General features: G+C 31.7%; 1 protein-coding gene across 2 annotated transcripts in view; it reads left to right on the top strand.

Moving 5' to 3' along the window:
* LOC139500777 (uncharacterized) overlaps window positions 1-27366 on the top strand; it is a 68337-nt gene that overhangs the window by 14006 nt on the left and 26965 nt on the right. The window contains exons 3-4 of one of the 2 annotated variants that reach the window (XM_071289617.1): window positions 3859-4028; window positions 10717-10934. In XM_071289617.1, the coding sequence (XP_071145718.1) occupies window positions 3859-4028; window positions 10717-10934 (388 nt within the window). The remainder of the gene's footprint in view (window positions 1-3858; window positions 4029-10716; window positions 10935-27366) is intronic. The other variant, XM_071289618.1, reaches the window with a different exon arrangement.

The raw sequence follows: 27366 nt of genomic DNA, 5'->3' as shown, positions 1-27366 counted from the left end.
TTACTTAAGCGTAGTTTTCTACAAAAGATATCAACCTGTATTTCTGTGTAGTAATGTTAATTTGGTCTTGAGAAAGTTCATTCGTCGTTAAGTTTATTATTAATTTTGGTATTCGTTGGTCTGGGGTTCCAACTCATGTCTTGTTATCGTTGGTCCAGATATAAAAAATGTTCTCATTTCTCCGGATTATAATGTTGATAATTGTAATCGTTAAATCAGTTGTTTCGATCGTTTATTCTATATTCTGGTTCTTTATTTCTGTTTTGATTTTGTCCAAAATAGTTATTCTTGGAGTTATTATTTCTCCTGTGTTCAAAGTTAAATCTTTTTGGTCGGTTATCATTTTTCGTACCACTGTTACTATTCCTTTCCCGTGATTGAAAATTAGTTCTTCTATATGTTTTAGTATTGGTTCCTCGATTGGGTCTTGGTTCGGATTGACCTTAATCTCTAGTATTGTTGGATGCTGGTAAGTCTTGTCACACGACTTGGGCATATAATTTTGGATTCAGTGTTTTCTTAATTTCTTAATTTCTGACGAGTAATTTCACATCTATTGTTCGAATGTCCAACTGCTTTTGCAGTTTATCTGCATCAGGTGCAATCAATACAATGCATATAATAACTAAGAGACCTTTAATTCATCTATTTGAATACCACAAATTGCTTCTTTAATATCTGAGACTAAATCATTTACATAGATAGACAATAAGGTCGGCGGTAAAACACAGCATTGTTTTACATCAAGAACAACAGGAAAAAAGGAGGTCATAAAGTTATTTACTTTGATTTCACAATTGCCATTACTGTATAAAAAAGTAATACAATTTAAAAATATACCACTATTACCAATTGTACTCAATTTAAATAGTAGACAGTTTCTATCAACAGTATCAAATACTTTCTTTGAGTCAACAAAACATAAAATTGTATCCTTTTTTGCATTTTTCTGCTTTTGACAATATTATCTTATACATAAATATGATCAGTATAGTTTCTACCTTTTCAAAAACCGTTCTGTTCATCACATAAAATTTCATTTTCATTAAGCCATTTATTTAAACCCTTATTCAAAATGTCAGCCAAAATTTTACATGGGATAGATAAAATAGTTATACCTCTATAGCACATGGGATCGAATTTACAACCACTAATTTTTGGGAATAGGATTTATAATTCCTTTTAAGCAAAATGTAATAAGTTTAAATAACAGGTCTACACATATGCTTTTGCGTAAACTTTCCGCAGGAATATAGTCAAAGCCGACTGCTTTATTAAATGTAGTCCTATTTACATCGTCAATGAAATCTTGTCTCGTAACAGAGCAGATGATTGTTATCAAAGTTACCATTATCACCAGAATTAAATAGTTTTTCATAATCTGCTTTCTATTTGTTCATGACAACATCAACATCACTACTAAAGCCGTCATCTGTTTTTACTTTGAATGGAATGTTTTGGCGACGTTCATTCGCAATACCAGTTTTACCAATGTATTTCCAAAAGTTTTAAGTGTTGTGACTTTGAAACAGTTCAGTCAAATTATCCTGCTCCTTTTGTTGAAAGTTACGTTTATTCATGTATCTATTACCTTGTGCAATATTGCGTATATCTATTGAAAGTCTATTAGAACTATTAATGTTTCAATTAGGGTGTTGAAGTTTTATTCGTATATTTCGGATAACAGGTAACAGATATCCTTAATCAGTATTATCATGATTACCTCGTAATAAATGTAGTTCTATGTGAAGTATACTGTTTAAGATATAAGTATTGTTTTAGATATAATTGAAATATGTGATCATACTAATGAAGGATATCTGTTATCCGAAATATTTAACATTTAATTATTCTACTATTATGGTTTGGTGTTATTTATTTTTTGTGACTGTGCTGAAGACTGGGGTTTCAATGTTGGCGACTTTGTAGCACTTATAGTTGCCTCTTCTGCATGGTGTATAATCGCCTATTACCAAAGCGCATTGTTCAGAGACATGAGATGTTACTAGAATATATTTGAGTTTTTTGGGTCTGTTATAAATCATGACGGGAGGTGATGGAAACATCTTTTTGAGAAAGCATCATTTTCAATACGACGCCATTGTTTGTAGACAATTGATGAACTAACAGTCAGGTCAGGATGAAAGCTAACAACACACGTAATTTTATTTGTCTGGTCCGTCTTTTCTTTGCATTCAAGTAGGTTTCTTCGGTCTTTTTCTTTTGCTTTAAAGAAAAGATTGTTCTTATAACCTCTTGATTGAAGTTGCTGCGTGAGTTGTCCCAAACGGTTATTAAATTTTGATTCCGTTGAGTTAATCCGCTTCAACCTGATAGTTTTGTTGTACGGAATGCTTCGGAAAGAAAAAACGATGTTTGTCTTTTTTTTTGTGTGTGAACAATGTGTGTACTTAACATACGTCATATTTAAATTTGTGAATTGTATAAGCGTTGTGTTTGGTTATAATTGTATAAATTCATAGAATCAGAAGAGATTGTTATGAATTATTTTACATCATGATCATACTGATGACGGATATTTGTTTTCCGAAATATTTATAGATAATTACATTTAAATATTTTTTTAATAATGGTGTTGTTTTGTACACTTTTTAGGCGTTTATACATATATATTTCGTGTTTTGTATTGAATTGATGAGTTAAACCCTTTTCTCTACTAATTTTTCCTAGTTTGTTGGGCTATAACAAGACTGTCTCGTATTAGGGGAAAAAATGGCGCCAGCAAACATGTTTATGTTCGCCACATTGTGTATGTACCTGTCCCAACCCTGGAACCAGCGAAAAACCGGTTGTTGTTTGATGCTGTATATCATATTTGTTGCATTACTATCAGTACATACAAGTTTAATCAAGTTTTCCAAGTATCAAGCACGATTCAATAAGTTGCATATTGATAAATACAAGTGTTGATACCATATACGTTATCCATCATAAAAATCACATTTTGATGGTCAGATGTTGAAAGTCGCTAGGTTACCTAAGTATATTTGCTTACATTTATTTGGACTGTTTTAGGATTTTTTCATTGGCAATCACACCAACTTTTACCGTTATATGTACATGTATAACTAATTTATTTTCTTTGGAACAGAATAATAAATGCATTCTGCTGATTAATTAGTCAAACCATGTATTGAGAGTTTGGAGAATTTACAATATTTTGGTTCAAAGAAAAACATTTTCTAAATCATAATTATTTGAGGACCACAAAAACAAAAATACCACTATTTTGTTTCAAAATTAATGTTGTCTAGTCTTTTCAAAACCTTTTACATTCTATTGTGAAATATTCGACAGTAAATTTCTATTTCTATTTTAAAACTGACAAAGATCGATTTATTGTTATAGTGCTTACTACTCTAAATCATGATTTGATTTTAGAGAAAAAGAGGCGAAAGATACCAAAGGAAGTATCAAAACATACAAAACGAAGAGAGTTTTTATAAATAAATAAAGAAAGCCGGTTTAGAAATAAATATAACGATAAAAGAAATGATTCAGCTATGTAACTGTGGACTTTTCATTCATAAATAGCAACATTCTAAAACTGTCAACCGTCGTTTTTCTTTTTTTGCCATGCTTTTTTTTTTTATTTCCAAAATTTATGATTTTCACCTTGACCTTTTCTGCACATGTTTTTATGCCCAATTTCTTAAGAAATATCGGGTTCATTTGACATATTTTCCTCTATCCCCATTACGAAAGTATTTAGAAAAATGCAAACGATAATATAATTACACAAAATATGTCTTCATTTTGTTGATATTTTCATAGACGTTTGAAGTTTATCAAATTTATTAGTAACATTGACTGATATTTATGATATAATGATTTTAGACCGTGGATTTGAGTCGACAAATTGGCATTTGGAACAAAGCTCGCATGATGAACAGGTTGCTGTATACACATGTCAGACATATTTTCAAGGATATGAATTCGTTGCAGTGATAGATTTTGACGAATTCATTGTACATGACAAATTTATGTCATACATGACCATGCTGAAGGTATGCAAATAATACTTATTGCTATATTGAAAATAATAGTGTCAAAATTAAAAGTTACTCAACTAAAATCCATTTATATCAAATTAAAAGTCAAGAACATTCGTGTTAAAAGAAAACAAACCACAATCGAGCTGTTTAGCAAAAATCTATACAAAACACACCCGAAAACTCCCACCCGAAACAAACAGACCAACTACAAATCAACCAAATGAAGAGATGAAAGACAAAAAAGTATGGATTCATGACCACCGAAGTATAATTTGGAACATCCTGTCCGCATTAACATTTGCCAGGGATGCTCATAGTCAATAATGAAAGATGGGGACGTATACATACTTGAGAAGGTAAATGACTAAAAAAAAAGAGACTTACAATAAATAACCAAAACAATCTAAGATAAATCATTCTCGCATATGTAATACTTGAATGATGGAATTTTGTGGAGGACTACTCGATCAGAACAAGTAATGTATAAAATATGTCTTATTGGTTGCCACTGCTCGAAGATTTGTTTCCGTGATTGTATCAAGTTTGAAACGCTACGCAGTACTTAGTCTACTTCTTTGTTGTCTTATTGACGTATTATCCACTTTTTCTTTTATTCAAACTTGTATTTGGCGTGTTAAAATAATCAAACGGGGTGCTTTGATTTAAGTGTCACATATGTTGTACTCTACATAGTAATTATTCTTATGATTAAATATTGATTTAGATTTAGAAAATAAAGATACTACTTACCTAACCACATTCTACTTTATAAGTAGACGACAAGTGCAACAATTGGGCGCACTGTTAGACAAACGACAGATTTTCAAATCGAAATTTCCTGCATATCGTGTTTGATTTACCATTATTAAAAGAACAAACATTGTGTATTTGATAATGATAAATACGGTGCCTTTCCTTTCTCAATATCAGAGATTTGTTTAAGAAACGATAAGTTGTGTAAAACTCGTTTGTGCCGCTCATGAACAGAACCATTACGACCAGATAACAAATCTTTTCTTACAAGTATAAAGAATATTGGACACGGATCAACCCTATATGTTTTGGTGGGGTTCGTGTTGTTTATTCTTTAGGTTTCTATGTTGTGTCGTGTGTACTATTGTTTTTCTGTTTGTCTTTTTTATTTTTAGCCATGGCGTTGTCAGTTTGTTTTAGATTTATGAGTTTGACTGTCCCTTTGGTATCTTTCGTCCCTCTTCTATGTTCCTTCCTGACACCACATTTTTATCAACTAGCTTCTAGATATGATTGCCTAATAATGTAATTTTTAATCATAATAAAACAAATAAAAAAAAACAAAAAACAAGAAACCCCCCCCCCGCCCAAAATTAAAAAACAAATAATAATAATAAGAAACAAACAAGCAATATCTCGCCAGACAAACCAGCCGTATCCGATTTGCATAATCGGATGCAAACAAGAAACTAATGCAGCTACGTATATATACATGTATCAGGTTTTATCTAAACAGATATAGTTGTGCTGAGTAAATCTGTATGACTTTCAAGATTTTAGATTTACAAAATTTGTTGTTGTAGAAACAGTTGTTTGTAATGTCTATTGGCCAATATTTAAAAGTTATTATTAAACTCTTTTCGATTATCTTTTATTTCAAGTATTAGTTTACAAAGTGGATTAATATATGTTCCTTCTCCTTCTTGCTTCCCTGTCCTACTCTGTGTTTACTTTTATTATTACAAAAAAATGAAGTTATTGAAGTGAGGCTTGTTTGAAGGAAAATGTTTTGTGAGGGAACTTCTTTGTTTGTTTTGACTATGATTGATTGACCGAATTAAAAATGTGTCATCGTTTCTTTAACGACCAGAATGCCAAACGCGTTATATGTTATTGCTCAGTCTCTATTTCTTTTAAGTGTTTTGTAGACTGTTGTTCTTTTTTCTCGTCGTTTTTCACTGTTTGCCTGATTATTTCTTTAAACACAACTTATAATTTGTTTTAGATTTATGAGTTTGACTGTCCCTTTGGTATCTTTCGTCCCTATTTTATAACGTGACTCTGTACTTAAAAAGATCCTACCAGTATGTATTGCTCTATAAAATGTCATTATGTTATATCTCTATTATAAATTTGGGAAAAAAAACGTCAAAATTATTCAATCACGCAGTGGATTGTGGATTTTTATAAATTCTATAGAACTTTCTGACTGATTTTAAATCTGGGACTATTTCTTAAATTAATTCTTACATACTTTTGATGTTTTAACCCTGTATGCTAACATTGCCTACGTGAAAATTTAAAATTGTTTGTATAAACATTGAACTACAAAAATATGTGACGAATACATTTCTGACGTCAGCCACAGCAATGAATGTGTTTTTAATTTGGGGTTCTGTAAAATTGTTTCTTTTAAAATTGTAACACGACGATGACTGTTATACCCATATTTTGACTATTTTATTTATCATGTCTGTTTAGTTCACGCAACATTGTAAATATAACGGAATTTGATGACACTGTCGTACAAAAAGTAAAATCACAAAAATACTGAACTCAGAGGAAAATCTAATCGGAAAGTCCATACTCAAAGTGAGAGATTTAGCGCTATAAAACAGGGTTTAATCCACCATTGTCTACATTTGAAAATGCCTTCACTAAGTTAAGAATATGACAGTTGTTGTCAATTCGTTTTTGATTTGGTTTTGGTTTGTCATTTGATTTTGCCATGATTAGGGACTTTCCGATTTGATTTTCCTCTGAGTTTAGTATTTTTGTGATTTTACTTCTTGATAACATAATCAAAATTATTGTTTACATTGTATGTTGTTTCTTTTCTTCTTCTAAACTGACGAAAAACAAAAGGAAGCAAATGAGAAGGTTCATTAAGGGTTCCCTAAAAGTTTTATGTTTTTTAATCTTGCAAAAACAATCAAATTTCACATAGAAATATTAAGACATAAATATATTTGTTGGTACCTTCAATTAAACTTTATGAGGTTATGACCCATTAAATAAACATTCAATGACTCATTGGTAGGGTTATGTAAATTAACCGGTGTCGTTTGGGAACTAAATCTCAGAAACCAAAAGTCGTAGCCCACTAGGATCTTCACCAATGCTCATCAATTCATGTGACCATCAAAAATATTTCAAGGTCAAGGTCATGACCAAGATTTTAACCTTAGCTTGTTATCGGGATTACTCAATAACAGTAAAAGATGACTGATAAATTATACTGGAGAAAATGCTTGTCTTATCGAGATCTACGTTTGTTATGTTTGTTTAAAATAATTGAACCAACTTTTATGGACTTAGGGCACCAAAACTGCTTTTCGAGGTCCGAAATGAAGATTTCTGCTTATAAATCAAACAAGGTCTCTTGTGGACAGTTGTCTCAATGGCAATCATACCACATCTTCTTTTTTATATTACAGATAGAAAGAACCATTGAACTGCACAAATGTTAAACATAATATGATCTACATAAGTCTGTCACGGTCAATGTCCCTAGCACCGACATAAAAAGCCTTAGCAACCATATATTTTTGAACTTAGAAGGCTTTGTATAATATAAAAAGGACATTTTCAATACTTGAAATGACATTTCTGTCCATAGCAACTACAAAAATGTCCTTAGCAACCAATTATTAATTTAAGATTAAAGGCAATGAAAATCAGATATAACATATTTTTGTCTAGAAGTAATCATTTTATAAGTAGAAATGTTTTTTTGTTCTAAGCAACCACTTTGTATGATCATATTCTTTAGCAATCATGATGTTTTGAACTAAGAATTGAAGGATATTAGTAAAAGGAAACAGTAACGACCTTTCAATTGTTCATGAACAATTTACTTTTGTTTTAAATTGTTTTGGCATAATAACCCTAGACCGTCATCCACGATCCAAAAAGTTTTTTTTATATTGATTAATTGTATATCGAATTTGGAAGTTATAAAACATTTTGGATCGTAGGTGACGGCTAAGTTTTGCCTTCAGATTTTAGAGAAATTTTACAGAATCTTCATACTTTGACAAAATTTCCAAAGTGGGCTTACTATGGAGAATATTTTGTACTTTTACGCGGGGAGACAAAATCTATAAGAATAAGTGTTCGGTTACACAGGGTGAGTTTTGAAATCCCCAGCACTGGACGAAATCATCAACGTGAAATTGACTTTTGACTTCAATTTTACTTGTATGGTTGCAGAGTCATATTGATTTCATTTTCATAAGGGCAAAAACTTCTATAAGTGTTGACCAAAACACTTTGACTTTAACGGGTTGAGGTTGCGTCCTTTTGTAAATTATTATTTGGCAAACACATCATATCATTAATTGTTACTGTTTCCTTAGAAAAAGATAACAATGAAAATTTAAAACATGGTCTTGACCTTTGAACTTGACCTCAGTGTTCTCCAAATTGACCAAGGACTTCTAATAAAAAACTTTAGGCCTCTATGACTTATAACATATGAATTTATTCAACTTTTCACCAATGTTAAATTTTCAAAGGGAAATAACTGGCATAAGATGTCATCAGATCACTTGTTTAAACTTAACCAAAACATTCTGAATAGTAGAGGTCTTATAATCAAAACAAAAGCAAATGGTCTTTCCACAAAAAGTGGGAGGACCTAATTATCGTTAAATACGTTGGAAAAAATTACAATGTCTAATTACTTGACATTGCATTGTAATAACAAAATCAGACTCAGGATCAATTACATTGAAATGTAATTAATTAAATTACACATTACATTGCAAAAATGATCAATTATACTAATTACACATTTCACAGTTTTTGAAATGTAATTATGCAAATTACAATTACTTTACTAAAGTAATTAGTTAAAATGCGTATTACATTTCATCATAACTTTTTTAAAAACAATATATATATCATGTATATAGATAGCATGTGCAAAATATTCATGTAAGCTTATAACTTAGTTTTTGCATTGCATTTGGTCATCATTAGTATTTTAAAGGTTTTGTCATTTAGTCTGCATCTGCCTGGTCTGAACACTTTGTTTCGACATGTGACAGGTATTGCTTGATCATAAGATGTCTTGATAGACGAAGGAATGTGTTCCTATTAACTTGCAAATACATTAAGGGGTATTTTGACAACTCAGAAATAAAGCCATTTGAAAAAAAAAATATTCAGGTAAATGAAATATAAATAATTAAAATTTTGTCCATTTCTGTTAACTTTACAATTATACAAAAGTATGACTGTCACTAGATTGAACATAATTTTTAGTACCAACAAGATTCAATATTTTTATTTTATTAGAGTCAACAATGTATAATGTCTGAATACTGACAATATTTTTCTAATTATATCGAAATGTAATAGTGGTATGTCCCTAGGCAGTTTTATTACACATTTTAATCTGTTTAATTGCTGTTTGTTTTTACAGTTGATAATTTGTATTGTTATAATCCTTTTGTGTATACTAATTTGGCAAAATAATTGTGTACAGTAATTTAAAATTCTAAATGAACTGTCTAAGAAAGATTTACACATTTGTTCAACCATAACTACATGCATTGAGGGCATGTATATGTAGAGATGTTATCATTCTATTCAAATAACGATCTTTCTTAAAATCTGAACAACTCCATTATATGATTTTTACATTATTTAGAAGACTTTTTAGCAAACATTTCTGTATGTCAAATAAATAATATTTATATTACCACAATTTCTTTTTAATAACACCATAAACGTACATGTAGTTGAAATGTAATTCAAAAGTAATTAAGCATTACATGCTTTTTTCATTGTACATGCAATTAATCAAATTACTTTTACATGTAATTAAAATTGCTCAATTACACATTACATTCAATTACATGGAAAATTGTTATGCATTACATTTAATCACCATTACATTTTCAATTACTCAATTCCTGAACAAATTATACTGTTATGCTGTGTATAAAAGTTGAGTAATATTCAACGAAGAGATATGTTATGATATACAATAAGACAACTACCCAACATAGTTAAAATGAAATGGCCATCTTACGGAAAAACCTAGACCATACAGTCGGCTATACAAAATATCCAAAACTTAAAAATTTTAAATTGTTTTGATCTCGCCTGCAACGATAGGCGCTGTATGCGAGACATAGACATAACAATCCGGCGACGGATAAAAGCTTTATATTTCAAAAGGTATAAGACCTCGATGATGCATACCTTGTATTACCTGTCATATTTCTATTGTTCATGTTCAGTAACTTCTTCTTCTTTTTCTTCTTACAATAACCCCCACTGTTTTCCTTTTGTTAAGTAAAATTATTCATTTGACAATTTTTTGTTTTTGTGGTTTGGTTAATTTCTCAGATATTATAATCAAAAGGTCAATTATATTTGATGTATAGAAAAATTGTGAAGTCTCACGTTTGTCTGTCAGGGTTCATATGACCTTGATTTCATTTGTATGGTTCATTTTTCAATAATTTCAGTTTTCGTAATTTTATAAGTTAATCAAATACTATAAAAAATGGGTCAACTATACTTGGTGTATGAAATGATTGCACATGTATCTGTTTTTCATGATTCATCTGTTCACTACCTTTTGATAAAAAATTGATAATATTACGTTTATGTGACTTGTAGTAAAATCTTTATATTACAGATTTAAACATGATTAAAACAAAAACTGACATTTGAGCGTGTACAGTCTTGTCTCATATTATCTTTATTTCAGTCAGAATTACTGCCAGCGTATCCAGATGCTGCTGCATTTACCCTAAATGTATCGTTTTTCATAACGGACTGGGGAGTTTCAGGAGTAGAACCGTTATTGACCAGTAAATACATACAAAGAACGCTTCCACGATTTGAGCGCTATAAAAATTTATACATTCCAAAAAGAATACAAAACATAAACACTCATGAAATCCAACCAAAAGAGGGATACACAAGGTACGTATTTTTCGTCAATATTTTACCAATAGTATTTATTTTTATTTTTCTGTAAATTTCCTACCCTTTCTGTTAGGGGATGTGGACTGAACATGAAAAGAATTAGCGAAAACCAAAGTTTTTGTTAGTAATTTAATTGTTAATGACCAGGAAACTTATTTAAAATAATACATTTTAATTCGTGCTAAGTTAGTGCTTATTGTTAAAAGATTGATTATTTTAGTGTGTGGTTATGAGTTAGAAATAAGAGGTATACCTGAAAAGTACAAAAAAGAATTGAATAAGATATAATATGGAATTTGATTTGGGATGGGAAATTGAATCAAGTAGACCGTAAGGTTTGTTGTTCATAAGGAGGCATGCACATTTTCTTTAAATTTTCAAACTGATATAACTTGAAAAACAAACAGTATTGTTTATTTACTCACATGAAACAAACCGGGATACTGTATTCAGTAATTAGGTGAAATTGAACGATATTTATATAAACGCACGCAAGAAAACCTTTATCGTTTTAAAAGACCGAATAAATTCAAAAGTAACATTTATCAACAACTTAAAAAGTACAATCAACCTATTAAATATTTAACAGTTCAACTTTTAGAAGTATTAAAAAAGCAGCATGGTGAATCTCATTCAAAGTTTGTACGAACCATCCTACAAATATAGATTTATTTCGTCTTCAAGCCATTGTTCCACTACTAAATTTTCTATTCTTCTTACTAGTACACTTGGTACAATCACAAACCTTATAATAAATTGTTCAAATAAGGCCTTCAAAAATAGTGGAATTAATTACTTTTTGAGTGTCAAAAACTCATTGGAAGTGCTTGATAAATTGCATGTTTATATTGGTGATTTTGAATCTGTTCAATTTTTTATTTTTCTACCCTATATACCACTTTGCCTCATATTCTCAATAGAAAATATTCACACACCTAATCAAATGGGCATTTAAAAAGTCAGAATGCTAATATACATGTTCAAACTCATTAAGTATTTTTTTAGTAGCCATAAACAAAAGAACTTTCTCAATTGGACATGCTTTGATACTATATCTGCCCTTGAATATATACAAGATAACATTTTGTTTTCGCTTTGGAAATTCCGTGTATCGTCAAGTTATTAAAATTCCAATTGGAACTAACTGTGCACCACTCATTGTGGACCTGTTTTTGTATTGCTATGAGTTACAATTTATGACGAAAATCAACAAAGACCCATCAAAACAGCATCTGATACAAAACATTAATAATACTTTTAGATATTTGGATGATATATTGGCTGTCAATAATGACGACTTCAGTATATATATACTAAAGAAATGTATCCTGTTGAAATTACTTCAAATATAGGTTATACTAACAATGACCACTGCCCTTTCCTCGATCTTGATATCTATATCATTAACGGAAAGCTTAGTACAAAAAGTTATGATAAAAGAGATGATTTTAATTATCCTTTTTTAGATGGTGATGTTCCCTTGTCACCATCTTACAGTATTTATATATCCCTACTTGTACGATTTGCTCGTGTATGTATCAACGTTTTGAATTTCAGCGAGAGAAATTTATGTTTTACTGAAAAATTATTAAACCAGGGTTTTAGATATCACAAACTAGTCAAAACATTTACTAAACTTTATCATCGGTACAAGGACATCATTCAAAAACATAACTCAACATGCAGACATCTTATACATGTTTTACGTTCAGGCATTTCACATCCAATCTTTTATGGTAATATGCTTAACAAAGCACAAAACTTTCAGTATTCACCTCAAAAACTAACAAAATCTTTAAATAAACTTATTAAGAAGGGATATAGTTACGATACTGTTGTCAGGTCATTAAAGATGGCATATTGTGGCTTTAATATTTATTCACTTATAGGGTCTTTGCATCGGAATTATACACTTTTATTTAAAAACCAGTTGTTGGCATGACACAAGTTATGTTTTTCTCATATATTTTATGATGGTCTAATACTAAACCCCTAGCGGGAGGGATTGTGCCCGATACTCATATGATGAAGACATAATCTTTCAATAAGTTTAATTGAGGTCTAGAGCTGGCATGCCAGTAACTGCTAGTAGTCTGTTGTTATTTATGTATTATTGTCATTATGTTTATTTTCTTTTATTACCTCTTCTGACATCGGTCTAGGACTTCTCTTGAACTGAATTTTACTGCGCGTATTGTTAAGTGTTTACTTTTTTACATTGGCTAGAGGTATAGGGGTGGGGTTGAGATATAAAAAAAAACAGTTTAACCCTGCCGCATGTATGCGCCTGTCCCAAGTCAGGAGCCTCTGGTCTTTGTTAGTCTTGTATGATTTTTAATTTTAGTTTCTTGTGTATAAATTTCTAATTCGGAGTTTAGTATGACGTCCATTATCACTGATAACTATTATAGATATTTGTTTAGGGGCCAGCTGAAGGGTGGGTTTTTAAATCCCTATCACTGTACGAATTCATTGGCAAAAAATCCATTAGATATGTTGTAAAACAAAGAAGCATCTCAGACGGCAGAAGATAAGAAAAAAATAATAATCAAAAACAATAATCAAATCAAAAGCAAAATGTCTTTCCATGGAAAGGAGAAAGACCTAACAATAAGGTTTCGAATAGTATATTTTTTGAGTCGTCAGCTATATAAAAAAGAAGATTTGGAATGGTTGCCAATGAGACAACTGTCCACAAGAGACCAACATGACACAGACATTAACAACTATAGGTCACCGTACGGCCTTCAATGATCAAAGCCCATACCGCACAGTCAGCAATAAAAGGCCCCGATATGATAATATAAAACAATTCAAACGAGAAAACTAACGGCTCTATTTAAATTTAAAAAAAAATGAACGAAAAACAAATATGTAATACCTAAACAAACGACAACCACTGAATTACAGGCTCCTGACTTGGGACAAGCACATATATAAATAATGTGGCGGGTTCAAACATGTTAGCGGGATCCCAACCCTCCCCATACCTGGGACAGTGGTATAACAGTACAACATAAGAATGAAGTATAACAATCAGTTGAAAATGGCTTAACTCATCAGATGGACAAAAAATATAAGTGAACGTGGCCAGGTACTTGTACATCCCGACAACAAAAAGACACTAGGAACAGATCTGAGAGTACTCGCAGTTATCTGACAGCGTGTTCAAAGCCACTAACAACTAATAACAAAAATCATGCATCTAAAACTAAACAATTAATCCGTACACATCCAACATCCAATGGATTTAGTGTAAAAACGTCATATACAGCCAGAAAAAAACATGACCTTGTGCTATGGTAAATTACAGTTGTCGACAGATTGTAGATCCATGAATGTGCATATGTATATAACATACTAGTAATATTTAGTGTACTTTTAATTTACTGATAACAAAATCAATATTGCTATGTTGGTGCATCAAAACTGAATGTCACTTGTCTAATATGTTTTTGCTTCTATATGAGTTTAATATCACTAGATTTAAATAGGTAAATGGAAGAAGGGAATGTGTCAAAGAGACAACAACCCGACCAAAGAGCAGACAACCACCAAAGTCCACAATGGGTTTTTAATGCAGCGAAAAACTCCTGCACCCGGAGGCGTGCTTAAGCTGGCCCCTAAACAAAACTGTATACTATATAGCTAGTTCAGTGATAATATTGAACGTCATACTGAACTCCAAAATATACACAAAGAAACTAAAATAGAAAATTATACAAGACTAACAAAGGCCAGAGGCTCCTGACTTGCGGCGAGGTTAAACATGATTTTATGATCTAAACCCTCCCTCTATACCTCTAGCCAATTTTGAAAACACAAACACACAACAATATGCACAGTAAAACTCAGTTTAAAAGAAGTCCGAGTCCGATGTCAGAATCGGTAACCTAAGACACTAAACAAAATGATAATGATACATAAATGAACAAACGACTACTAGCAGTTACTGACATGCCAGTTCAAGACCTCAATTAAACTGATTGAAAGAGTAATGTTTAAAAATTTTGCCGTTGTATATTGGTATCACGTCGACCTCGTCCGAAGACATTTGGTTTTCGAACAATAACTTAAGTTTAAGTATGCAGAAATCTATTAAATTTAAAAACAAGATTTATGATCAGAAAAGGAAGGTTGGGATTGATTTTAAAGGGTTATTATCCCAACAGTTTAGGAATTAGGGGCCAAAATAAGCATTTTTCTAGATTCCAGACAAAAAATAACATGTGAAATGGTGTATGAATCCTTCTGAAATCATACAACAAGTTGCCATACCACAAAGGAATGGTAAAAATTGGCTTCGGGGGGTTATGGCCCTAACCGTTTAGGAATAACGGAAACAAAGGGGAAACACTAGGGTGTCCTGGTTAATGGACAATTACGAAACATATTTAAAATCAGTGTAAGGGATTAATTAAACACAATATTTTGAATTACCTCCTTTACACTGCTTTTAAATTATGTATATAGAAATGTAGTCTTGAGAATTTTTGGGACAAGACTTCAGAAATTGAAATGAAAACTTCAAAGATTTTTTTTTTTTGCAAAAGAAGGGGGAGGATGAGCTTAGTATATTATAAGTTCAAATAACATAACTAATTCAAGTTCTTTGACTACAATTATTCTGTGTCAAATATGTAAATACTATTTCACAATCCAATATCAAGTGCGAAATTTTGTCCTTTTTTGTCCCAACTGTTCATGGTTGGACCTCTGTGGATCCAGCTGCCCTTAGCGAATCAATTTGTTGTAATATAGTCTCATTCAGTCAGAAGTATTAAGTAAACAGATATTTTCAAATAGACATTTACACTTGTAGATATAAATCTACTGTTTTACTGGAAGATACAATGTAGTTGGAAAAGAATCCACTTTCTGTTGATGTTATTTTATCATTCATATCTCATTAAATACTTAGCTTTCGATAACTAATGTCACATGAAGAAGTCGAAGTTGTTCTCGTTTTCTCCTGAACCAATTATTATATGTACATAATTTCTTTGAAATACGATATCTGTAATACTATTTTTAACAACTTGTACTATTTACCCATATAATCGACACCTCGTGTCTATACTCATTCTTGAAAATTAAAATTGTATTTAACAAATTGAAGATACTGCATATGTTTTTGTTCATATCGTTACAGCTGTATAATCTTTCTATTCTTATTTTGGAAAATTGCAACATCGTCTGCATTGGCAGAATTTATCTCTGTAGAAGATAAAATATTCCAGAGCTTGGGTTTACCATCATAATTTTCTTTATAATTACAAAGAAGCTCTTGAAACAATGGTTCCGAGTTGTAAGGTTAAGGTCATCTCTTTGAAAGTTTTACGTAGGCATCACGACTTGGTTGACCGTAAAAATTCTGTGGTGACCAGAGATATTTTCCAAAAGATAGATACCGAAGGGATAATTAAATCGAATACTCAAAAACAAACTAACAGCGCAGTGGCAAAAAACGAATGCAATAAGGGGCTACAACAATACACACAACACATCATTAAAAACCAAAGACTGAACAACACGAACCCCATAATAAAGCGGATGACATCAAGACCTTTCTTGGAGACGGAAAGTTTTATAGAAAGGATCATGTATCTTTTTCTCTATTCCTATATAAACCGGCCTGAAAAGTCTGTGATAGTTGTAAGCTTGTATTGGTTTGAATGGGGGTCTCTAACTGTGGTTTCAAGTAAAACGTTGTACAGTTAATGACGTTTTGAAGGGTAGTGACTTAAATTTCGCGCGATTGTGATGAATACCAATCGGCGTTTGTAAAAATAACAGACGGTCTTTAATGGAGACATCATGGAAAGAACGTGATGTATAATGACGATGACCATGACTGCGTTTACATCGAGGAGTAGAGTTGAATATATTCTTCATATTCACTGAGCTACATAAAGGACTAGATATAATGTCTATATCATCCCTTCTTTCATTGCCTTAATATGGTATCACAATTCACAATTCCCGTACCCAGGTGTTTTGCTTTTGTCTATAGAGAGGTTTTCAAGATAAGGATTGTAAGTCTTGTGGTATTCTTTTTCGATGACGCATAAAAAATTGAATGATCTAACTAATTAAAATTGTTGTTTGCATTGTTGATAATGTCTGATTTAAAGCCGCATATGTTTAATGTGCCTCCCTTTCGTTTCATCAACATATACCAATCCCAAAATGTAACACTCTTTTCGGTAATAGGTCTGTTGATTTATATTTTAAATCATCGTATCTTCTATTGCAAGTTTTTTGTAAAGTTAAATTGCTTGTAAATCGTGCATATTAAACAATTCTAGGTTTTGTAGTAACTTGTTTATCAAAATTGTCGTGACTACACTCCCGTTCTGTTTCCTCGATGTTTGACAGAACCAAAACATTTGTACTTGACACGAGTTACACAATGGATGCGATTGTTGAACAAGATCTTCTAGCCTTTTTCTTTAGTTCATGTTGCTCAGTCTTAAGTTTTCTATATAAAGTAAAGGAATGTGGTATGATTGCCAATGATGCAACTATCTAGCAAAATCAAATGTGAAAAAAAGTGACGTGGATGCTGTGAAATTATAATGCACCTTCAACAATGAAAAAAACCCATACCATATATAGTCGTCTATATAAGTCCCCGACATGCACAATTTGGAACAATTCAATTTAGAAAACAAACAGACTTACAAAAAAAAATGTATCTATAACAAAATGATTTACGAAAATCAATTAGGACAGACATTAATGATTTACAACCATAAACAACAGACCCCAGTATGTTTTAATAGAATAGTGTGTCTTTTGTTCTCTATATTTTTTGAACATGGGGTTGTCAGTTTCTCTAGACTGTTGATTGTCCCGTGGTATCTTCCGCTTCTTTTTTATTACATAATTACAAATTAACATTCGTATACCCTTCTTACTGGTTAATTGTAATGTACAATTATTTCCAATTTTAGTTCCAATCCACACACTTCCTGACATCTCGGTCTTTTTACCGTGTAATATGCTTACAATCCGGTTTGAATGCATGCACGATCACGGTTAATGAAACCTCGATCACAAATGTCAAAAATAATACATAGCAATTCTCCATAAATGATTTCAGTGTTTCACATAAGGTGCGACCTGTTGTGTAGAATCTTCTTTTAGTCAGCCTTAAAAGTCGCAGACATGACAAATATGAAGCAATTCAATTGAGAAAACTGACGACCTTATTTATCACAAAATCATTAACGAATATCAAATAAGACAGACATAAAAATTGGTTTAAACTGGAAAAATCTGATAAAAAATCTCTTGATTCCTATTCATGAAAATAAATGTTGTGAAGATTCGAATATCACATTTTAAAAATAATTCAGAACTTTGAAAGCGGTTTGTGTTTGAACCGGTCGACAAAGCAGCCAAATTGTGGTGGTATGTCATACAAACTGCAAGCACGTTCTTCAGAATGAAATTTTAAATTCATCTGTATATAAGTCCGTATGCTCCACATAGTGTCATTTACTAAACAAACATATCATAACCACATCACAGCTTAATGCATCTTCTGAATATTTGAAGGTCCCTACTATATATTGCTTACCTAAACTACAAAAAAAACCACAGTAAAATATCGGTTCATCTCGGCTTCCAGTAAGTGTTCTACTGATTTTTTTCAGTACTTTTAACTAGTTTCCTAACTACTATCATACAATTAATCATTAAATAGTTATCAAAGGTACCAGGATTATAATTTAATACGCCAGACTGCGTTGTGTCTACATTAGACTCATCAGTTACGCTCATATCAAAATAGTTATGAGCCAAACAAGAACAAAGTTGAAGAGCATTGAGAACCCAAATTTCCAAAAAGTGTTGCCAAATACGGCTAAGGTAATATATTTCTGGGATAAGAAAATCCTTAGTTGTTCGAAAAAAGTTTTGTAACCGGAAATTTATAAAAATGACCATATAATTGATATGCATGTCATTGCTGACTACTGGGCTGGTAGTACCCTCGGGGACAAAACGTCCACCAGCGAGGGCATCGACCCAGTGGTGTACATGGTTATCGAAGGTACAAGGATTATAATTTGATACGCCAGACGCGCGTTCCGTCTACATAAGACTAATCAGTGACGCTCATTATCTTTTGTAATAAAAATATGAAAATAGTGCAACCAACTATTTTTGTAGTGTAAAAAAGTCTTTAGATTTTAAAGATAAATAACAAGCTTTTGATGGTCCTTTTGTTTCTGTTGCAAGTTTACACTAAAATTCCTTATATTGTTATGAAAGAAATGTTTTTCTATTTAATTAGGTGGTCGTTTGGTAAATCTGAATGCAAATATATTTGCTGCATTATTGCAAGCCTTCATCTCTAACGAGAAAGGTAAATATGCTCGGTATACTAACTGGAGGTGTGGTGAGATGATAGAAGCAATAATTTTCTCCTTGATAATATTTATGTACGTTTCGGCAACAGAGTTTATCGATATGTTGTAGGTTTTCCTATGGGCATTACTTGCGCCTCTTTAATAGCAGACTTGTTTTTGTACTGTTATGAATTACAGTTTATGACCAAACTCAGTAAATAGTTACCAAAGGTATCATGATTATAATTTAGTACGCCAGACGCATGTTTCATCTTCACAAGACTCACCAGTGACGCTCAGATCAGTAAAGACCCGTCTCAATGGCATTTAATGGATAAATTCGACATCTTACCGTTATCTTGATGATATCTTTTCGTAAAGTTATCAAGAATTTCTAAACATATTGCCAAAATTTACCCAAAGGAACTTACTTTAAATAAATCAAATGTAAACGGTAATAACTGTCCTTTCATAGATTCAGTATTACATGGAAAACTTCACACTGACATTTACGTCAAAAGGAACGATTTTTCGATCCCGATTGATAATTTTTTTTTATGGTGATGTTGCTTCGGCACCATAATTATTACAGTGTTTATATATCACAACTCGTTTGCTATGCCCGAGTCTGTTGTGACGTTTTTGATTTTAATTAATGTCATATATGTATTACTGATAAATTAGTGAGTCAGGTATTTTGTTTCCACACGTTACTGAAAACCTTTACTAAATTCTTCCATAGATATAAATATTTGGTATTGAAATTTAGTTGTTTATGTAGTAAACTTATTTCAAACGGGATAGCGCATCCTTATTTTTACGGAGATGTTGTTTACCCTGCCTGAAAATTAAGAATACGATAGTGGTAAACTTATCAACCCTATAAATAAACTAACTGGGGATTCATTTAATTTTCGTGGGTACCAATTTCCGTGGATGGAGATAAGTTACATGTTCATTTAATTTCGTGATTTTGATACATTTGTTTTAGAAAATTTCTCATTCGTTGAACATTTAATTACGTGGTTCACCTTTACCCAAGAAATCCAGTAAAGTGATATCCAATGAATGATAATGAATCCACAGTTTTCTAAAAGGTTACCAATTCAACACTGTGTAGATTATTGAATAGAGTTTTTATTAGTATTTTATTGATTTTGTTAGCAGTAATTTAAATCAAACTAAATATTATTGTTTAACAATATGTATGTTCATGGATCTACAATGTGTCGGTACCTGTATCTTGGAATTGCACAAGGTTATGTTTTTCTCTGACTGTCGATGACGTCTGTATACTAAATCCATTTGATGATGGACGTGTAATGATTGATAATTTAGTCTTAGATGCATGATTTTTTTATTTGTTGTTTTTACCTTTGAACTAGGTGTCAATAACTGCTAGTACTCTTTTTGTTGTTGGGATGGACATTTACAAGTACCCTGCCACGTTTACCTTGTGTTTTTGTTAAATGTATTTCTATTTGTATCAATCTGATGAGTTAAACCGTTTTCAATAGAGTTGTCAATGTAAAGTTCGTCCTAGTATTACACCGTAATACCATTGTCACAGGTTAGAGGGAGGGTTGGGATCCCACTAACATAATGAGCTCGCCTCATTTTGTATGTGCCTGTATCAAGACAGTAGCCTGTTATTCAGTGGTTGTCGTTTGGTTTTGTGCTACATGTTTGTTTTTTGTTCATTTGTTTGCACATAAATTAGGCCGATAGTTTTCCTGTGTAACATTTGTAATTTCGGGGCATTTTATAACTGATTATGATGTTTATACTTTGATCATTATTGAATGCCATATGGTGACCTATATTTATTAATTTCTGTGTCATGTGGTCTCTTGTGAAGAGTTGTCTCAATAGCAATCATACCACATGTACTTTTTTTTTATAATAACCAGACAATCAATGAAGAACAGGCTCCAGTATGGTTTTGTAGAATAATGTGTCTTTCGTTGTCTTTCATTTAGCATATTAATCTATTGTCATAAAAATTCATAATATCAAATAAAATTTGTAGATTTAGCTAACAAAGTCCTTATAATTGTATAAAGTAACATTCGTTTATAGTGGAACATTGTTTTAACCTTAGATAAGCTACGTTTTAAAAATTGCTTGCTAGTCCATCTCTGTGATTTATATTAGATAACTCTGGTTAATTTTCCAATCAATCTATCATGAAGGGGACATAAATAAGTCCATTGTCATTTATATTCTTTTTCAATAATGATGAACAGTTCTTTATATTGGTACATGTATGTAATCATTTTAAACGTTTCAAATGTATGAAATTATATTCATACATCAATGTTTTTGATACACCAATAACAAAATAATGAAATATATTGAATTGATACATTTTGTAATTTTTTAAAATTATATCAGAAACCTATACTTAATTATAAAATAATGAACCTGTTAAAGGGAGACAATACTCGCGTAACTTTTTTTCGAATCGGCACATAATACAAAGGAATGTTACTCTTGCATACAAATGACACATCAATATAATTAATTAACTGCATGTATATTCGTGCTCCACCTTCAATGAAAATTCTAAATTCTGAATATAACCAAAAACTGTCAATCTATAGGATAGTGAAGACAAATGATAGCTAACCCACTGTAAAAAATGTCTTTTTGAATTTTTTAAAAGTTTCTTAGAAAAATGCTCGAGCCACATGACTTTAATAGCTCATAATTAACGTTTTATCACAATATTTTAATAAAGTAGTTAAAGATTATATGCTTCTCAAAGTATAAGACGCAATAAAAATCGTATGCTTGCATCATCTTACCCAAATACAGATTTAATTAAGTCCTGAATATTTCGACATTTGTTTGTTTATTTTTTATCAATACCGGTTTTAAACAAATCACAAGATCCGACTGAATACCTATATCCCGATATCGTCAGGTAAATATGCTATCTAATTTTTTGAGATGGGTTTTCAGTTTAACTAGACTTTTGAATATCCCTTTGGTGTCTTTCGTTCCTTTTGTTTTATTACAACATTACGAATTAACATCCATTTATCCTTCAAACTAGTCATAGTAATTCACAATGATTTTCAATTATAGCTCCGTTCCATAAGCCTCGATCACTGAGAAGAATAATATATAACAATTCTCCATAAATTATTTACGTGTCAGTGTTTTATTTTCGCTATTGAGACGTAAAACGTATTTATTCAACGTTTTTGCTTGTATATGCACTTTAATATTCAAAATGAAATATAAGCAGGGAAATGTGCTGGATCAGCATATTTATGCAAATGTCATGTTATTGGAAATCGTACATGCATTGCTACTCACGAACATTCATTTGCGTGTTACTGTAATTATGCCCGTTATTCAGAATTTTGGTCCAATAGGACCTGATATGGAGGCTGTAAAATTAGAAAAACACAAATCCTAACATTAGTCACAACGAAAACGAAAAAGTTTGATTACATGTAGGTCAGGTTTGTAATTTGTTATAAATTTTTAACCAAAAAAAACCCCATCAGAATCTTTTTTTCCGAGTGTTAATTACACAAAATTTTAGCTTTTTTGGTTTGTTTTAATGCAATGAGACACTGATTCCTTTACATCTCTTTTTAATAGCCAATAATGACATTCAAATCATTATCATGATGATAACATTTATAGTTCATACAATCATTGATACCAGTTGACTTGGCAAACACATATCAACTTTCAGTTTACAGCAAAAGTAGCCATATCATTGTCCTTGTACTATTCTATGAATGGTAACTTCCATTCTGGCTTATAATTCTCATTGTATGTTCACAAAAACAAGAACAACACATCTAATATCTACCCTGAATAGCATAATATTATAAGTTATATGGTTCGCTACTGACCCCGTACGGATCCATAGAGGGTTAGTAAAATCGATAACGAATTTATCGGACGATGGACTTTTTCTGCGGCGTTTTGTTGAAAAATAAACAATGAAACACAACAACATTAATAGATGACGTCGCCATTAACGCGTCATGAACCCCATATGAAACTTACTTACCCCATACAGTCTCATAGGGGGTCACCACGTGACGGCATTTAACCAATCACAACGTGATAATTCATCTGTGTTCCGATAACTATGTTTGGTAGGTTCTCTCCATCGTAACTTATTCACTATCATTTTCAGAAACTGACTGTTTGGTGGTTGAGGTCTCTGATTTTTCTTACATAAGTATACATTGGTTCTTTTAAGTTTGTTGAGTTGTTAATCGGTTTCCTTTTTAACAAAGTATCCAACTTAAGTAACTATTGAAGGTTGTGTAATTGGGAGCTTCATTCTGACTAATTACCATGATTACATAAGATTTGGAATTTTTCCAGCCTCACAGATACATGTATAGGTAGCTTAGGACTTGTGTGAATCTTAATACTTTTCCCTTACTGCAATGTACCCTTTCCAACACCATTTTCTGAATATCTGCTGACATTTTATTCAGTATCTTATGTTATTGTTTTCTTGTACATATGGGTTATACTGCTTTAGCAATGAATAGCCTCAGAAGTATGTGCTCATTTAATAGCTAGGACAACCTAAAACATGAAAAAAATTCAATGTTAAATTTACAAATATAACCCTTTTGAACAGAAACCAAATTATGACAGAAAGAAAAAAACCCATCTTCTATATAACAATTTTAAAACAATCAACAATGATGTTGGGTTGCTGTCCAACTGATATATAATCCATATCTCCTTTAATTCATGTGCATGAGTTGTGCAAAACAATGATGTAACTATACATGTACAAGTATGTACATACTAACATGATAACTTTAAATTAAATTTCCAAATTTCAACATTAAACATACATCGATCTTGATATCTATATCATTAACGGGAAGCTTAATACAAAACTTTATGATAAAAGAGCTGATTTTTCATTTCCTATCGTTAATTGTCCATTTTTAGATGGTGACGTACCCTTGTCACCATCTTATGGTGTTTATATATCTCAACTTGTACGATTCGCTCGTGTATGTAACAACGTATAAGATTTCAGCGAGAGAAATTGATGTATTACTATTATGTATTATTACACCAGGGTTTTCGATATCACAAACTGGTCAAAACATTAACTAAATTTTATCACCGGTATAAGGAAATAATTCGTAACTATAACTCAACATGCAGACATCTTATACGTTCAGGTATTTCATATCCAATCTTTTATGGTAATATTCTTTACAAAGCACAAAAATGTCAGTATTCACCTCAAAAGCTTACAAAACCTTTAAAAAGAAGGGATATAGTGTCGATAATGTTGTCAGGTCATTAAAGATTGCATATTTTGGCTTTAATATTGATTCACTTATAGGGTCTTTGCATCGGAAACAGTTATTGGCATGACACGGGTTATGTTCTTTTCATATATTTTATGATAGTATGATACTAAACCCCTAACGGGAGGGATTGTGTCTGATGTTCATATGATGAAGACATAATCTTTCAATCAGTTTAATTGAGGTATGGAGCTGGCATGTCAGTTAACTGCTAGTAGTCTGTTGTTATTTATGTATTATTGTCATTTTATTTATTTTCTTTTGTTGCATCTTTTGACATCGGACTCGGACTTCTCTTGAACTGAATTTTAATGTTCGTATTGTTATGCGTTTACTTTTCTACATTGGCTAGAGGTATAGGGGGAGGGTTGAGATCTCATAAATAAAGGCAACAGTAGTATACCGCTGTTCAAAACTCATAAATCCATGGACAAAAAACAAAATCGGGGTAACAAACTAAAACCGAGGAAAACGCATTAAATATAAGAGGAGAACAACGACATAACACTAAAATTTAACACACATAGACAAAATCCCACGAGAATAACAAATATAACATATATATATATATATATAACATCAAAACCAAAAACATGTTTAACCTCGCCGCAATTTTGCGCCTGTCCCAAGTCAGGAGCCTCTGGCCTTTGTTAGTCTTGTATGATTTTTAATTTAAGTTTCGTGTGTATAATTCGGAGTTTAGTATGACGTCCATTATCACTGTACTAGTATTCATATTTTAGGGACCAGCTGAAGGACACCTACGGGTGCGGGAATTCTCGCTACATTGAAGACCCATTGGTGGCCTTCGGTTGTTTTCTGTTCTATCGTCGGCTTGTTGTCGCTTTGACACATTCCCCATTTCCTTTCTCAATTTCATGTATTCCGGCCCTGAGAACATTTTCGATTTCGTATGCATGGTTACAATTGGAATGTAAACAACTTTGATTTATTTAAATTCTAATTTACTTTTACTCATTTTCAAAACAACGAATTTAAATCATGACAATAATTATGAGAGTGACGGAGTATAGTATCATGCAAAGCAATGCATAGTCCCCTCTTGCTTAAAATTTCTTTATACTGGAACAAAATGCTATACTTAATCTAATCTATAACTTGACATGGTGTAATGTAATACATATCAAGTCAATATCTTCAAGCATGATAAATAATTATATATATAAAAGGTGTGAAAACTGAAAATCAGACATGTTTGATTGAATCAGACCGTAAGAAAATTTGTATATTTTGTGCTTGATCTGTAACCTGTCATTATACAAGTACTTTGTACATACACGTACTTGTACCAATCATAAAAAAGGTGGAAAACTGATTATTTGGGTGATCTTTCTAAGGACCGACTGACCGACCGACCAACAGACCGGCCGACCGACCGACCGGCCGACCGACCGACCGACCGACCGACTGACTGACTGACTGACCGACCGACCGACCGACCGACCGACCGACCGACCGACCGACCGACCGACCGACAAACAGACAGACAGTTAAACAGACAGACAGACATGATACATGTACATGTACAACACCTGTTTTTGTAATCTGCATGTTGATAATAAATAGGAAGGATATATATATATATATATATATATATATATAATGTTACCAATGTTTTTGATTTGGGACATTTTTGTCATTAGATTGACTTTTATATACATGTACCCCATTTATGTAATTAATAGTAAATTACTTGAGCCCTTTTTTTTTACCAAATAATCTGGCAACATTATTAATTCAAAATTCTCATAAAATATAATGCCTGATATTGAGTTTTGGTACATACATTTGTACATTGTATGTCATGTAGTTTGCAATGTAAGAGACAATTTATCAGCTTCGCCATGAGCGCATGTTGCTGTTTAAAAAATGAAAGTTCAATTACTTCTCAATGCCATATTTGACGGAATGATAGGCCTACAGACAAAGTTATGCCATAATAAGTCCCATAAACGGGCATAAAAAGTATTACCTATTGAAATAAGGGCTTAGGCATTAAAGAGAGCACACTTAAAGTATGCCAAACAAATAGAAAATGCTTTATAAATGCATAATTTATGATCTTTTATATATATTTCCACACTATAAATGGCTAGAGCTCCAATAGAACTAGTTTGGTGACTTTTAAAGTACTTTCAAATAAACATATATTCTAACATGTATAGGGAAATTTTGGCTAATTTTATTCTATTATGCAAATTAGCTTATTGCTAAAATTAGACACAATTCAGAGAAGTCTAAACTATATTTTCTGGTTTCTATTGAACCTTAAATATGAAAAAACTTCATTAGCTGGAAAGCTTTTAACCACCCTCCTGGAAGATTTTTCAAATTTTGCATGGTTTTTTTTGAGACAAGCTCATAAAATATTTAATAGAACTTTTTTGTGCCATCCGTTCCATAGATTATTTAGTTTTCTATCAAATATTGCAATGCATTTCATATTACCTATTGTGTCGGTTTGTTTTGTCCGACTTGATGCGACATTGGGAATGCAACTGATATGGAATTGTTATTGGTTTTTTATTTTCTTTACCAAAACTCATCTTGTAAATTCTATAATAGGTCTACATTATTAAAGAAATATAAAAATGTGTCTTCAAATTGTCAAACTGACACAGAATCCACCACTCAAATTTACCCTTAGTCCAGGGTTCGTGTTGCTTATAATTTAGTGTTCCATGTTGTGTCATGTGTACTATTGTTTGTCTGTTTGTCTTTTTCATTTTTAGC

Source organism: Mytilus edulis, chromosome 13, assembly GCF_963676685.1.
Source record: "Mytilus edulis chromosome 13, xbMytEdul2.2, whole genome shotgun sequence".
NCBI classification, from domain to species: Eukaryota; Metazoa; Mollusca; class Bivalvia; order Mytilida; family Mytilidae; genus Mytilus; species Mytilus edulis.
Note: the sequence above shows the minus strand (reverse complement) of the source record. Positions and strands in the feature narration are given on the sequence as shown.